The sequence below is a fragment of the Mirounga angustirostris genome, unplaced genomic scaffold (genome assembly GCF_029215605.1).
Source record: "Mirounga angustirostris isolate CCGP_5_RB_7025 unplaced genomic scaffold, mMirAng1.0.hap1 SCAF_5, whole genome shotgun sequence".
NCBI classification, from domain to species: domain Eukaryota; kingdom Metazoa; phylum Chordata; class Mammalia; order Carnivora; family Phocidae; genus Mirounga; species Mirounga angustirostris.
Window position 1 is genome coordinate 103,758,200 of NW_026991713.1, and position 15,851 is coordinate 103,774,050.

General features: G+C 43.2%; 2 protein-coding genes across 21 annotated transcripts in view; one reads left to right on the top strand and one right to left on the bottom strand.

Moving 5' to 3' along the window:
- The window catches only part of BCL2L13 (BCL2 like 13), a 103,311-nt gene that overhangs the window by 85,718 nt on the left and 1,742 nt on the right, over positions 1-15,851 (top strand). For 10 of the 18 annotated variants that reach the window (XM_064591768.1, XM_064591770.1, XM_064591769.1 and 7 more), the window contains one exon: positions 685-4,897. The exons of 2 other annotated variants lie outside the window; for them this stretch is intronic. In XM_064591768.1, coding sequence (XP_064447838.1) covers positions 685-1,503 — 819 coding nt within the window. In that variant the 3' untranslated portion in view covers positions 1,504-4,897. Of the gene's footprint in view, positions 1-684; positions 4,898-15,851 lie in introns of those variants that run through there. 6 more of the 18 variants (XM_064591774.1, XM_064591784.1, XM_064591785.1 and 3 more) reach the window with 3 other exon arrangements.
- BID (BH3 interacting domain death agonist) overlaps positions 11,664-15,851 on the bottom strand; it is a 44,108-nt gene continuing 39,920 nt past the window's right edge. For all 3 annotated transcript variants that reach the window (XM_064591793.1, XM_064591794.1, XM_064591795.1), the window contains exons 5-6: positions 15,137-15,349; positions 11,664-12,890 (exon numbers count right to left, since the gene is read on the bottom strand). In XM_064591793.1, coding sequence (XP_064447863.1) covers positions 12,879-12,890; positions 15,137-15,349 — 225 coding nt within the window. In that variant the 3' untranslated portion in view covers positions 11,664-12,878. The remainder of the gene's footprint in view (positions 12,891-15,136; positions 15,350-15,851) is intronic.

The following is a 15,851-nucleotide window of genomic DNA, read 5'->3' on the forward strand; positions in this document are numbered from 1 at the left end:
ACATACATTGAATTAAATATAAAAATCAAATTTTGGTTTTTTAGCTTCAAGGAAACTGGTCAAAGGACGATGTTGTTAAAAATTCTTCCTCTACAGCGGTTTACATGGAAATTCTTAAATTCAGAAACTACGTAGGCTTAGACAATGTATTTATTTCTAGAACTTCAGTTTAGGAAAGAATTTTTTTCCAGATTTATATTTATTTTTTAAAATATTTGTTTGAGAGAGAGAGAGCACGCACAAGCAGGAGGGGCAGAGGGAGAGAATCTCAAGCAGACTCTGTGCTGAGCATGGAGCCCGACGCAGGGCTTGGTCCCACCACCGAGATCACGACCTGAGCCAAAACCAAGAGTCGGGTGCTTAGCCGATTTAGGCACCCCCAGATATATATGCATGTTTATATATGTATTTATATATATATATATTTTTTTTTTATTATTTATTTATTTATTTATTTATCAGAGAGAGAGAGCACAAGCAGGAGGAGCAGCAGGCAGAGGGAGAGGGACAAGCAGGCTCCCCGCTGAGCAGGGAGCCCAGTGCAGGGCTTGATCCCAGGACCCTGGGATCGTGACCTGAGCCAAAGGCAGATGCTTAACCAGACTGAGCCACCCAGGCATCCAAGATTTATATTTACTTTAAATGTATTTACCATTCTTTGTATTGACTCTCCTCCTTTTCTAGGGCACTGTCTTTAACCTTGAATCAGAGGAGGAGGAATACCCTGGAATTGTTGCCGAAGATAGCAATGACATTTATATCCTGCCCAGTGACAACTCTGGACAAGTCAGTCCTCCAGAGTCTCCTACTGTGACTACTTCTTGGCAGTCAGAGAGCTTACCTGTTTCACTGTCAGCTAGTCAGAGTTGGCACACAGAAAGCCTCCCAGTGTCCCTAGGTCCTGAGTCCTGGCAGCAGATTGCAATGGATCCTGAAGAAGTCAAAAGCTTAGATAGCAACGGGGCTGGAGAGAAGAGCGAGAACAACTCTTCTAATTCTGACATTGTGCATGTGGAGAAAGAAGAAATTCCTGAAAGCGTGGAAGAGGCTGCCGTGGCATCTGTCATCCTGCCAACCAAGGAGCTGCGGGAGGCGCTCCCGGAAGCACCAGCTCCCTTGCTTCCACATATCACTGCTGCTTCCTTGCTGGAGATGAGGGAGCCCGACACAGAAGGGATGACAGTGGAGACAGTCAGCCCTGCTACGTCTTCGTTCATTGAACTTGCTGAAGAAGAGAACTTGCTGAAGACAAAAGCAGCAACGGTTGAATCTGTTGAACTGGAAGAGGAGGTGACCCCCACACTGGAACCCACAGCAACACTGCTGAGTGAAGAGGAGATGCGTGTGAGGAGAGGGGGCCTTCGAGAAGGCCCCTCCCCTGCAGGAGAAGGGAAAGCCATCCCACTGTCTGAGGGCAAGTCTATACTGCTGTTTGGAGGGGCTGCCGCCATCGCCATGCTGGCAGTGGCAGTTGGGGTCGCCCTGGCTCTGAGAAAGAAATAGCAGATTTTTCAGAAGAGAAAGAAAACAAAAAAGATGTCAGGTTTTAGCTGTACTGACTGAATTTGAACCACCAACAGCTGATTTGGACATTTGTGGAACACTCTGGGATAATGGGGGACTTCTGCTCAACAAGGCAGTAGATTGATTCACATAGTAGGGCTTCGGGTAGAGAGCATTCACGTTTGTCTGATTTTAAGTTCCAAGGGCCTTGGCTCCTGCTAAATTCAGAATCTTATGCGTCAGGCACTCCCTCTAGAACAGGGTTTCTCAACCTTGGCATTAATGACATCATGATTAATTCTTCGTTGTAGGAGGCTGTCCTTTGCACTGTAGGATGTTTAGCAAGATCCCTGGCCTCTACCCATTAAATACAAGTAGCACCCTTCCCCCGGTTGTGACAATCAGAAATGTCTCCTGACATTGCCAAATGTCCTCCGGGGGCAAAATTGTTCCCGTGGAGAGCCACAGCTCCAGAGGGAAAGGGTTAATTTAGGAGAATCTGGGATAGAAATTCCCAGGCAAAAAAAGGGCTTAGCTGTGGGCTCCTCAGCTACTGATTTGTTCCTGCCCCTGGAATTTCATCTTTCCTGGTGAACATGCTGTGTTTTGCAGCCATTCCTCTGTGGCTCCTCTTTTCTTCCCCACCTTCTCGGTCCTGTAGCATGAGGGTGCTCTCCCCTATGTCTCAGCTGCCTCTCAGGTACTACACGGCTCCTCTTCACCCCCAGGTGCTTTATAAGGCCCCATGGGAGAGTGCTTGGTCCGCACCCGTTAAGTCCCTGATGCTTCTCCAGCTCCACCTTGTAAAGATGTTGCCGTTAGTCAACTTAAAAAAAATAAATATAAAAGAGACCTAGGGTTCCCTGCCTGTGGATGCGAGGGCAAGTAGCTGGCTAGAGAGCGGTATTTGTCTCATTTATAAGCAGGATGACTTAGATGGACGAGTGTCTTCTGGCCCTTTTGTGTGTGGCCACCCTTCTGAGCTTATGGTTACTTGCTGGCAGCATCTCTGTTGCTGGATGGTCACTGTCTATAATCTGGGCTGTGTGTTTTCCCTTTATCTGGCCTCAGTCTTCTTACTGGTCAACCAGCCTCTCTGCGGTCTCTTCCCATGTGATAAGGATTTTCATACTTGGGCTTACAGACCAATTGAATCATAACTCAATAAGAGTTATACAGAAAATCTCCCTAAATACCATTGAAATAAAAAGTAGGAAAAGAGAAGCTTGAATTTCTTGAGATTCTAATTTGGCTTTCAGAGTTCAAGAATAAGACTTCTTCCCTGAACTCTTTACAGTCCAAATGCCAGAGTGATAAACCAAAATGATTCTAATCAGTATGTGCTAGTTGAGAATCAGCATAACTTTCTTTCATCTGGCTGATCCCATCCCTAATGGGGGGGTGGGACTGTGTCTTTTCATGAGTGAGGGTCAGTGTCACCATGCAGGACACACATGCTTGATACAGGTCATCTCAGATTTATCTCAGTAAATGTAACAAATTACTTTTTAGATCCTGAAATTTGTAATAAAATTACTTTACTATCCTGATCACCAAAACTTGATGTTTTAAATGTGCTTTCTTTTTTAAATTTATTTTTTTTAAATGAAATCTTCTCCCTAAAGCAATACTATTTAAAAGTTGGTCGAGGAAAGGTCTGAAGTGTGTTTGTCTGTTCAGTTTTATCATGCAATGTGTCTTTATGTTCTGAGTTTTAGTGTCTTAGGGAGTGATATTTTTTAAGGGTTTTGGTGCACTTTGATTAGGATAGCTAGAAGTGAGTGGGGGGAAATGGGATTAATGCAGTAAAGATTATTTTCCTCCTTGGACTCTGACAGTTGGCTCAGACATTGGGTTACTCTGTATTCTAATTGCTACTTTTGTGTTTGCATAGGGTAAGAGCAAACTGGTGAGCTATCTTGATTTTTTTTTTCTTTTATAATAAAATTTTTTCCTTCCAATGTTCACACTTTTAAACTCTGGATCCTCAAATCCATTAGCTAAGACACATTTAAGTACTAAGAGAAGCCAGGTTCATTTTGGAGCTACTAAAAGGCCATCTGTGGCTTAGGATATTTGGGTCTGTGTTCTCCACAGAAGGAGCTGCCACGTGCGGTTTATCATCCCATCTGTTGAACATTAACCCAAAGTGATCCGGCGCATTTTATCTTCCTGGGTAATGGTTAATATTCTTTTCCATTGGCTTTCTCTAGAGTGATTCATTGTTAGTTCCGAGTAATAGGAACATGTCATGTCAGTGTCCCCATTCCTTCTTTATTTATTTATTTTTTTTTAAGATTTTTTTTTTTTTTTTTTTTTTAATTTGAGACAGAGAGAATGAGAGACAGAGAGCATGAGAGGGAGGAGGGTCAGAGGGAGAAGCAGACTCCCTGCCGAGCAGGGAGCCCGATGCGGGACTCGATCCGGGACTCCGGGATCATGACCTGAGCCGAAGGCAGTCGCTTAACCAACTGAGCCACCCAGGCGCCCCACCCCATTCCTTCTTTACTTCCTTATCCTCTGCCTCTGGCAGTGGAAGGTAGTACCCTAGTAAGGACTGCTTCTTACAGCAGCTACTTTTGCTATGAAAAAAAAAAAAAGGTTATTTCTCAACCTCCCACCTCCCTCTTTTTTGATGGCGCTGGTAGTAGGCCATTTCTTCTCCCCCTCCTAACTTATATTACATCTGAATCTAAAGTAAAAGGCAGATTCAGAATAAATCCAACTTGTTTATGGAGCTCAAGTGTGGAATTAAAAATATCACCATTTATCGTTCCTCATTCTTTGAACTATTCAGGAAAAGTTTGTGTAAGTCCTCTAGAATTCTTAATTGCTTTAGTGTATGTAATGATTTCTGAAAACTTGTCAAAAAGCCAGTGAAGATTTCTTGAGAAAAATACCAGAATTAAAGAATGCTATTTTATCCTCTCTGTATTAAAATAATAATAATTCTGGGCCCAAAGAAGTCAGTCAGTATCTACAGTGTGCCTTAGGGGACTCTTGTGATCATCACTGTCCTCTAGAAAGCTTTCTAGAAACCAAAAAGCAACTGTTGGCCAGCTGGTTCACACACTGACTACACAAAGGCCTCCTTGACACCTGCCCTCGCCTGTGTTTCTTACCATCTCCTCTATCAAATGCAGCAGCTCCCTGGGTTTGTCCTGGGGGAATAAACAGTGAGCCCGGAGACGGGGTTTTTTGAACCACAGCTACCATTAATTTCTTGTGGAAATTAATGTCCACAGCCTTTGTGCTAATTCTAATAATAATACAAAAGTAATGCCTGATCCTTGCCTTTTTTCCCTAACGGCATGACATGGACAAGTGTCATATGCACAGAATTTTGAAATTATTTTAAGAGATGCTTTTTAGAAATAAAAGGTACTCTAGATGAGATTTTTGTCCTTTCTTTTAATTTCTGAGGTCTTTTTACAGAAATTTATCTTTCAAAGAACTTGAGGTGGTGATCATGTTTCACAGAGAGCCTGTCGACTATTTGGTTGCTTTATAGAAACAGTTTCTGGCCTCTGAACCAATTTCCTCACAAGCATGACAGTAGTCCCTTTGTCTGCAGCTTCATTTCCTGTGGCTCAGTTACCCGCGGTGCGCCGCGGTCCAGGAGCAGATGGTCCTCTTTCTGATGGATCCTCAGAGGGTCGGTAGTAGCCTAATGCCTCTCACAGTGCCTGGTCATTCACCTCCCTTCAGCTCATCGCATAGGCACCTTAGCATCTTCCATCATGACGAGGGTGAGTATCAGTACAAGAAGATATTCTGAGAGGGAGAGACCACATTCACATAACTCATTACAGTATATTATTATAATAATTGTTCTATTTTATTGTTGTTTTGATCTCTACCGTGCCTAATTTATAAATTAAACTTTACCACAGGGATGGATGTAGAGAAAAAGTCACAGAGAGGGCTCGGTACTATCTGCAGTTTCAGTCATCCACTGGCGAGGATAAGGGGGCACTACCCTATCTCATTTAAAGCCTCAGCAACACAGTACTAGAAGCTTTCTTTTCTGGAGGACTGAGATCTGCCATTAGTGTTAACCTCCTCCTGTTACTCCATTCATCACTTAGGAGGTTCGACTGTGAGATGGGTTTGAGTTTAGGGTGCATATTTTTTTCTGTATTAGAATATCTTTTTCCTTAAAAAGTGTGGGTCATTTTAACAAATAATAGTTGAACATTTAGCTTGCTAGGGATTGTTCTAGAGCGCCCTTACATACCTTAGTCCATCTTCACAGTTGTAATTCATATTTGTATTCCTTATCCCCAGTTTACAGAGTGAAGAAACCTCAGAGTTTAATGACTTTTCAAAGGTCTTCTAGCATGGGAGAGGCAAAGGCAAGGGTGATAGTTTTTCTGACTCCAAGTCTAGTGCTTTTCTGTTTTTACCATTTTTGTGACCCTGCCAAGCAGGATTGGTAGGCTCCCCACAAATGGTTGCGCCAATCATACACTGCACTAGGGCGGCCAAGCTCACCCGACTGAAGGGAGATTTTTCTTGATTTGTATGATGGTTCCATATGGTCGAGTCCTAAGTACTGAGCATGTTTGAAGGTTATGTCCAGGGTTATTCCCAACTTCTGACTCTACCAGATGTTTTCCCCTTAAATACTGAATGAGGTACCTTATGGCTAAAGAATTAGCGGTTACTGCTGGTACAGATCTTGCATTAGCATTTTCAGCTAATGTGTCCGATAGTACGTCTTTCTGCTTGTAAACGAGGGTAAAGCAGTCTGACACAGGAATCTTCAAATGATCTGAAGGCAGCACCTTGACACTTTCTCTCCCTCAGTCTGTTCGTTATTTTCCTTTTCCCCTGCCCATGCCAGGAGTCGTGAAGTGGGGTACTTCTAGGCGTTGCTTGGCCTCTCAACACCCAAGAGGTCGCCAACTCAAGACAGCTGGTCAGGCAGCACCACAGGCACATCTGGCTCAGAAGCTGACACCAGGTGACCTTCCAGTGAAAAATTTTCTGTTCTATTCCACAGCACACTGGGGAATGTAAAGTTAATAGTAGCCTTGGCTATAGAACACCCATTTCTTGAAATTTAACCACTATTTCTTAGTTACCTCATATATACAGCTCCAGAGAATGGAAACGGTCGGTCGTGTAACTAAAATATTAATACATCCCGTCTTCCTCTATTTACACAAGACTAGCCTCTGCCTGGCTTGCCATGTTCCTGTGAATTAAAACCAGTAGTGTTCTCTACATGTTTATGTTTACACTGCAATAGTTCTAGCCAGGCAGCTGCTCCAATCGCTCGCTCAGGTTGGAAATGTTCTCAGGGATATTTGCAAGGCCTTGTAATAAGTTAAAAAGTAGCAGCTGGCTTAAGGTGATCCTTGCACCCTTCTCACCTTCTTAGGGGAAATTTTATAGTAATGTTGCACCACTAGGAGAAATTGGCTAATTGGTGTATTATGAATAAAAGTTTTGACATCGTTTACTAAGTTTGTTCCAGGAATAAAAGGAAGTTGAAGTACAATTTTTCCTATTACAGAGTCTGGAATAACTTGGTTCCTGGTTTCTAGCAAGACAATTGTATTATATAGATTGGTCCTTGGCCAGCACCAAAAGATAGAATATTTTTCCTAGACCTGTGTTTTTCCTGCTGTCCTACCTAGTCTTCCATTTCTCTTTTCCTTCACATTAAAAGTGCCTCTTCCTACCTCGTTCCTTGACCGAGTTCAATTTATTATTGGTTCTAATGTTCTCATCTCCTCAAAATTACTGGAATTAAATGGTAATTTTGGTAATTAACATAAGCATTTCACTTAAATGCATGTATTTCCTTTTTCTGTATGAATTTCCATTAGCTCTCCTCACTAACAGCTCTGATTTGCTCATTTATGTGGGTTATTCTCGCTCCTCCTTTTCCCTCCTGGTAATCTGCCTTTCGTCCAGTCTACTCTTCATCAGGGAAAAGGAACAAAATTCAAATCTATGAATTGTGCTTTCTGTTAGAAGCAGTGTGTTGGGGAGAACACATTGGAAATTGAAATAAAGTGAGATCTGAAGATAATTGATGGACTCCTCTTTCTATTCATATGGTAACCTCATGCCCTTGACCTTGGAGAGGGATCATTGCAGATAATTTTGTGGTCTTCGTAAGTACACACTTGCTTTGCCCTCAGGTTCTGAAAACATGATCATAACATCCAAAGGACACTCCCTATTCAGGTTTCCAGTCAGCAATGAAATTGTTAGGAAATAAAAGCAGACTCTGGCGCTGTGACCCTTTAAGGCAGTCCCGAGCATCTCCGCAGTCCGTGCTGGATCCTGCATGGTGAGATCAGGAATGATTTAACCTTCTGAATAGACCACATAGTCCATCTGACTTTCAGATATGCCAAGCATCTCCTGGAGAAGAAAGCTGTTTCTCTTTAACCAAGGAATTTCCATCACTTAATTCAAATATTTAAAAAACCAGGATGAAAAACATTGAATTAAAAATTTTGGGGCGCCTGGGTGGCTCAGTTGGTTGGGCGACTGCCTTCGGCTCAGGTCATGATCCTGGAGTCCCTGGATCGAGTCCCGCATCGGGCTCCCTGCTCGGCGGGGAGTCTGCTTCTCCCTCTGACCCTCCCCCCTCTCATGTGCTCTCTCTCTCTCTCATTCTCTCTGTCTCAAATAAATAAATAAAAGAGAAAAAAAAATCTTTTCGATCATATCCATGAGGATTATGTTCCCAGCGTAAAATCCACCAACTTCCAGGATATGCCTGAGTCATTGTGGCTGGGATGTGCCCAAGACTGGAACACTTGTTTTTGATACAGTGGACTGTTCATGATGCTGGCTTGGGAAAAAGAGGTGATAATTTTGCTTTATGGCTGAGAAAGCCTAACTTGGCCTGAAAAAAAATGTACACCAAAATGTGTATATAAGCTGCATTAAAATGGTGGCCTACTGTTAAGCAAAACAATGGCAGGTGAAGGTGCTGTTCCTAAGTATTATGAGAATCTGGGATTGTTTTAGAGCCCTTTTCTCTTCCATTAGAGTTGACTATTTGTATTTAAATTGTTCCTTTTGGAAGAAAGTCTCTGTCCCTAGTGAGAATCTGAACACTTCGATACATGTGTGGATGAGTATGTATGTGATTCGATTTGTGTCCACCGTACTATGAATCCTTCCAAAAAAAAGTTCTTTCATAACGGCATTACTGGAAGATTTCCAAATGGTGGTCTTCATACTGCACAGCTTTTAGTATCTAAAACATATTGCAGATAACCAGGTTGTGATCCAGCCCTAGTACGGTATGTTTTTTTTTTTTTTTTTAAGATTTTATTTATTTTTTTGACACAGAGAGACATAGCGAGAGCAGGAACACAAGCAGGGGGAGTGGGAGAGGGAGAAGCAGGCTTCCCGCAGAGCAGGGAGCCCGATGCGGGGCTCGATCCCAGGACCCTGGGATCATGACCTGAGCCAAAGGCAGACGCTTAACAACTGAGCCACCCAGGCGCCCCTATTTTCTGATTCTTATATCTCATTCATTTTCTTTAATCTTGTTGCATTAGTTAAGACTGTCATACCTTCTAAAAGTTTGTAGTTTTGGGGTGCCTGGGTGGCACAGTTGGTTAAGCGTCTGACTCTTGGTCATAGGCGCCCTATGTTAGATTTTTTAATGTTCACCTTTCTGTATATTTCTGGAATAAACTCTGGTCACTCTAAAAGTAAAAATTAGAATGCGGTACCTGAATGGCTCAGTAGGTTAAGTGTCTGTCTTCTGCTCAGGTCATGATCTCAGGGTCCTGGGATTGAGCCCCACATTGGGCTCCCTGCTCCGCGGGAAGCCTACTTCTCCCTCTCCCTCTGCCCCCCACTCGTGCTCCCTTACTCTCTCTCTCAAAAAAATAAAAAAGTAAAAATTAGAATAATATTGGTGAATTTGTATTGGGTCATTATTCTTAGAGAAGCTACAACTCTATCTCCCAGCATTCCCTTCCTTGTATTGTTCTAAATTAGGGTTGACCGTAAGAATTTATGTGAGATTTGGCAGGTAGGAGTGAAGCATCTCTGAAGGGTACCAGGCATGGAGTAGCACCTTGACCTACTTTCCTGAGTCTTAGGTCAGGCATGAGTTCAGCTCCATGAAGACTGGTACCGTTTTGTTCTGAAGGCCATCCAATGTCATTGACTTTAGAGGCAGTGAGAGAGAACATAGAATTCAATTTGTCCTCACTGGTTCCACGTGGCCTTAGGGGTTTCAGTTTGTCTTTGTTCGTCCCTACTTCATGTAAGTTCTTGACTATAACACACACTGATCTATAGCAGTTTCAAGCTCCCCTCCAGATGCAGAGGCAATAGCTTTCCAAAGACTCTTCAGTAGCTCCCACAATTAGATAGTTTAATCCCTGTAATTAATGTCTGATACCATATCCATCATCATGGTTGTGCTTTCCTGATCAAATTGTAGTTCATACAAAAATATATTGTCTTTATGGATTTATAAACGGAACACAAACTCCTTTTCATGGCATATATGACCTTTAAGTGAGCCTCAGCCAACTTTGCATCCAATACCTTGTCCCACTTTCCCTCATATGTTCGGTACCATTACATGAGCACTTGCTGCTTATCACATACCATGTGTTTTAGCTTTTTCACCTTTCCTTAGAATGGTTCTCTCTTACCTTCTCTGCTTGTAAATACCATCTCATCCCAGAAAAACCAGCTCAAATGTTGCTTTCTCTATGATCTTCCTCATCTGTGTCACATAGATTTAATTACTCTCTTGTTCCTGTGGCATGTACAATTTTTTAAAAAGATTTTATTTTTTTTAAAGTTTATTTTTTAAGTAGGTTCCATGCCCAACGTGGGACTTGAACTCATGACCTTGAGATCAAGAGTCACATGCTCTTCTGACTGAGCCAGCCAGGCACCCCTTAAAGATTTTATTTATTTTTTATTTTTTAATATTTAGGATTTCTTTAATGTGGTGATAGATATGAGGGTTAAGAGCACGCACTTTTTTTAAAAAGGATTTTTACTTTGAGAGAGAGTGCGTGCACGAAGCAGGGCAGGGGCAGAGGGAAAGAGAGAGAGAGACAAGCTGACTCCCTGCTGAGCAGGGAGCCTGACATTGGGCTTGATCCCAGAACCCTGAGATCATGACCTAAACCGAAGGCAGACGCTTAACTGGCTGAGCCATCCAGGGGCCCCAAGGACTTTTGTTTTTTTAAGATTTATTTATTTGAGGGGAGGAGGGGCAGAGAGAAAGAGAGAGAATCTCCAGCAACTCCCTGTTGATCAAGGAGCTTGACCCAGGGCTCAATCCCACAACCCTGAGATATATGACTGGAGCTGAAATCAAGAGTTGGGCACTCAACCGACTGAGCTACCCAGGTGCTCATTAAAAGATTTTATTTTTAAGTAATCTCTACATCCAGCATGGGGCTTGAATTTACAACCCTGAGATCAAGAGTCACATGTTCTACCAACTGAGACAGTCAGGTGCCCCTACATGTACAATTTTTTAAATGTCAATTTTAAATGAAGTATAACATACACAAAGAAAAATAAATCTTTTTTTAAGAGAGTTAAAGAAGAGATTTTCTTTTTTTCTTGAAGGTTTTATTTATTTGAGAGAGAGAGAGAGTATGAGAGGGGGGAAGGTCAGAGGGAGAAGCAGACTCCCCGCCGAGCAGGGAGCCCGATGTGGGACTCGATTCCAGGACCCTGGGATCATGACCTGAGCCGAAGGCAGATGCTTAACGACTGAGCCACCCAGGCACCCAGTACAGTATGTATTTAATGCTGAACGCATTTTTTTTTTTTTAAGATTTTATTTATTTGAGAGAGAGTGAGAGAACAGAGGGAGAGTGAGAGGGAGAAGCAGACTCACCACTGAGCAGGGAGCCCGATGCGGGGCTTGATCCCAAGACCCTGGGGGATCATGACCTGAGCCGAAGGCAGACGTTTAACTGATTGAGCCACCCAGGCATCCCTCATTTTTCCTTTCTGATTAAACTCTCAAGGAACAGAAAAGTGTTTTTGGTAACAAGAAAGTATCATATTCACAGTAACAACTGGTTAAGTGAAACAGTACCATGTGTGATGTGAACCCAGCATCTGCCATCATACTTTTAAACAGAATGCTAGGAAACACTTATTGCCAGGAACAAGAGACCAATGTTGCACTGTTTTTTGTTTTTTAAGATTTTATTTATTTGACAGAGAGGGAGACAGTGAGAGAGGGAACACAAGCAGGGGGAGTGGGAGAGGGAGAAGCAGGCTTCCTGCCGAGGAGGGAGCCCGATGCGGGGCTCGATCCCAGGACCCTGGGATCATGACCTGAGCTGAAGGCAGACGCTTAACGACTGAGCCACCCAGGCGTCCCTGTTGCACTCTAAATGTAAGCTCTCCCTGGTTTATTCTGGCACTTCCGAAATGACTTATTTTGGTATCACTTGCATTCTGTGTCCCTAAGAAAGGGAACCACCTCAAGCGTTGGAATTTTTAAAAATCTAACTGTTCTTTCATCTTTTATGCCTAGAAAGCCTGTTTTCTTTAGATATAGCTTCTTGGGCAAGATCAGCTGAGGGATACGGGAGGAAAATGAATACGTACGATTATTAACCTATTTCCCCATGGGATGTATGCAGTAGCCTCTGGTATCCCATCAGGCTAACATTTTTATTAAAGCTCTGACTTCTTGGAAAGAAAAAAATGCATGGAGTTACCTGATTTTGGAGACTGTGGTTGACTTGGGCCCTTAAATCCCACCACACCTTTTAATTGCCTGTGGTCTCCCTGACTCAATAAAAGGACATCAAGTTGAAAAAAAAAATCGCATGTTCTGAGGCCTGATTTTCCCATTGAATAGAGAACTTTAGTCCAGAACCTCTTGTACTGTTTGGTTTTTATGCTCCCTATTTTGAAAGGAGTTTTTCATTTGTGAGGGTATGTGCATCCGTCTCCAGTCCTTGCTCTCCTCAAACATGATCTTGCCTGCTGTAAGACCATGCCCCAAGGTTGCACTTTAATAAACAGTAAAGTTGGGGTTTTTTTAAACAAAAAAACATTGTTTTTTTCTTCTGCCTTACAATCTGTTCTTTAATTTTCAAGTGAAGTACAAGAAATAAGATAAGGGCCCAATGTGTAGTAGATTTAGAAGATGGTATGAAACTCAAATATGTGCAAGTTGACATTTTCTTTCAAGTATGTTAATGTAAAGATGTCTAAACGGATCACCGGCTTAGAACATCATCTTCACAATAGAAATAAATAGCTATGATCTCAGCCTATCTTTCCTACGAGCTTTGTTTAAATGCCATGGCTCCAGCTCAGCGGCAGGCAGCTGGACTGTCGTCACCGTATCAAGTTCTAACCAGTCGTGCCTTGGCAGAGGTGTCCACTCAGTCCATCTCCTACAGCGAGAAAAGAAAAATAGCCAGAATTAACCAGTCTAATTCACAAATCAGGATTCAATTCTTAAGGACTCTGGTGCCACAATCGATAGAAGTGAAGCTGGCGTTTATGCAAAAAACACACTCTCTGGAGTCCTGTTATCCTTAGATCCCTGCATCCTCCTTCTTGCTACACGGGAGCAACCACAAAAACACAGGCTTTCCAGGTGCTGAGATCGGGATCTTCACATCTGTTGAGCCACTTATGGTGCCAAGAAACACCTTAGTAGGTCTGAGGAATGAAGATTGTTTCATTTCCTCAGTACTTCTTTTTTTAGCTTTTATTTATTTGAGAGAGAGAGAGAGAGAGAGGACGAGTTGGGGGAGGGGCAGAGGGAGAAGCAGACTCCCCATTGAGCAGAGAGCCTGACACGGGGCTCCATCCCAGGACCCCAAGAACATGACCTGAGCTGAAGGCAGATGCTTAACTGACTGAGCCACCCTGGCGCCCCTCATCCCTTCAGTATTTGGCAAGCTGTTAATAGAAATTGCTACTGACATCTGCCCACTTATTCCCCCTTTAGATGGTTGTTGGTGAAAGCTGTCCAGGAACTTTCTCAGGCTTACCTTCTTCCAACAATTCAGCTTGGTTTAATATACTTGAGTCAAGATTTATATTCATTCTCCTGTTTTAAAATGCTGGAATGGGGCACCTGGGTGGCTTAGTCCGTTAGGCATCCAACTCTTGATTTCAGCTGAAGTCATGATCTCAGGGTCGTGAGATCAAGCCCTGCATCAGGCTCTGCACTGGGCATGGAGCCTGCTTAAGATTCTTCCTCTCCCTCTGCCCCTCCCCGCAACTTGCGTGTGCTCGCTCTCTCTCTCAAAAAAAATTTTTTTTAAAAAGTGCTGGCACAAATGAAGACCATGGCAGACAGAGAAAAAAGGCGTTGAGACCTATCAGTAAATATTAACAGGGTTAGATGCCTGGGTAATGCCTCTGACACATAAAATCCCAAACATTCACTAATACTTTCAAATTTACAGATAAGATACATCAACTTAATTTCCAGTTAAAGTGAAACAACAGACTTTGAGGGCTATCTGGCTCTTCTTGGGCAGCATCATGAAGAACTGTTATTTTTAATATCTTGGACAGGTTTTATGGGGAAGATTTTAGATAGTTTTCCCCCCTTTTGACTATTTTGGTCTCTCTCCCCAACATCCTTTTTTGGTAAGTATGTTTTTATTTTTATTTATTTATTTATTTATTTTTTAAAGATTTTATCCATTTATTCATGAGAGATAGAGAGAGAGAGAGAGGCAGAGGCAGAGGGAGAAGCAGGCTCCCCGCGGAGCAGGGAGCCCGATGCGGGACTCGATCCCAGGACCCTGGGATCGTGACCTGAGCTGAAGGCAGACGCTTAACCGACTGAACCACCCAGGCGTCCCATGGTAAGTATGTTTTTAAATGTAAATTATGGGGCACCTGGTGGCTCAGTCAGTTAAGCCTCTGCCTTCAGCTCAGGTCAAAATCCCAGGGTCCTGGGATTGAGCCCCACGTCCGGCTCCCTGATCAGTGGGGAGCCTGCTTCTCCCTCTGCCCCTCCCTCCCAACTTGTGCTCACTCTCTCAAATAAAATCTTAAAAAGAAAATGTAAATTATACTTAATGTTTGTGACCAGGTGAGGGTGAGAGCAGATGGAAGAAGCTCCGCTGGGGATACTCCTGCCACTTTCTTTCATGCTCCACACACCTACCTACACCATCCTACTCTGATTCTAGCAATAGTGTAGTATAAAGTATGCTCTGATAGTAGCGTGTCTTTTTTTTTTTTTTTTTAAGATTTTATTTATTTATTTGACAGAGAGAGACACAGCTAAAGAGGGAACCCAAGCAGGGGGAGTGGGAGAGGGAGAAGCAGGCTTCCTGCTGAGCTGGGAGCCCGATGCGGGGCTTGATCCCAGGACTGAGCCACCCAGGTGCCCCTGTCTTAAAAATAACGTTGATGGAGCTCAAAAGGGCATTAGGTGCTCATCACCACCTTCTACAACACAACTTTGTCACAGAGGCAAAACCAAGCCTTTCTACCTGAGCAAGAAGGTCCCTAAGCCTCTCTTATGGTTTAGTCACCAGAAGCACAGGGAGAAAGAATGAAAGAAGCCCTGCAGCAGAGAGTTCTGCTGGGTTTCCAGACCTTAGAGGGACCAGGCAGAGACCAAGAGGATTTAGTGAAACACCATGGAGCTGACATCACTGGTTCTTACATTTCTGACTAAGTTCCTCACATAGGTGAATAGGTTCTGGTTAATAAAGTTCACTGTTGTGCGAAAGACATCACGGAGCAAGGATGGTGTGTGATCGGCCACCTTTTTGGCCAAGAGCATGGCCAACATCAGCATGGTCTTCTCCTCCTCCATGTCTGTAGGGTAAGTCTTCATGATCCGCTCCAGCGCAGTGACGAGGTACCTCCTTCTGTCCTGCATGGGTGAAAACAGGGTCACACAAAACTGAGTTTACTAATATTCTGCCCTCTGAAAGGAAAACAGTCCTCTAATGTTAAGTAGAAAGCAGCTTTCATTTCATAGGGAGGAACTTACTAAACAGCTGAGGAGGTTGGAGGACAGAATGAGAAATTATTTAATTTTGAGAGACAATGGAAAGGGGAGACTGAGCTCACTCCCTGCAGCTGGACACTCATTCACCAAACACATTTTTCTTGAGCCTGTGTGTTCACTTTAGACAATGGAACTGAAGAAGCCCGAGTCCTTCCCTGCCTCTAAGACACTTAAAGTCAAGAATTAGTTAACTACCCAAGATGTCTTAGATCTCTTACTGGTGCAGACCTAGGTCCAGGGAAAGAGATGAAAGGGGGCCTAAATGTGCCCTTCTTGCCTAGCCTACATAGGAGAGGCACCCCACAGACCATTAGACCTGAAAGGACCTTCAAGTTCATCAACTCAGATGCAAAGTTCAGTTAAC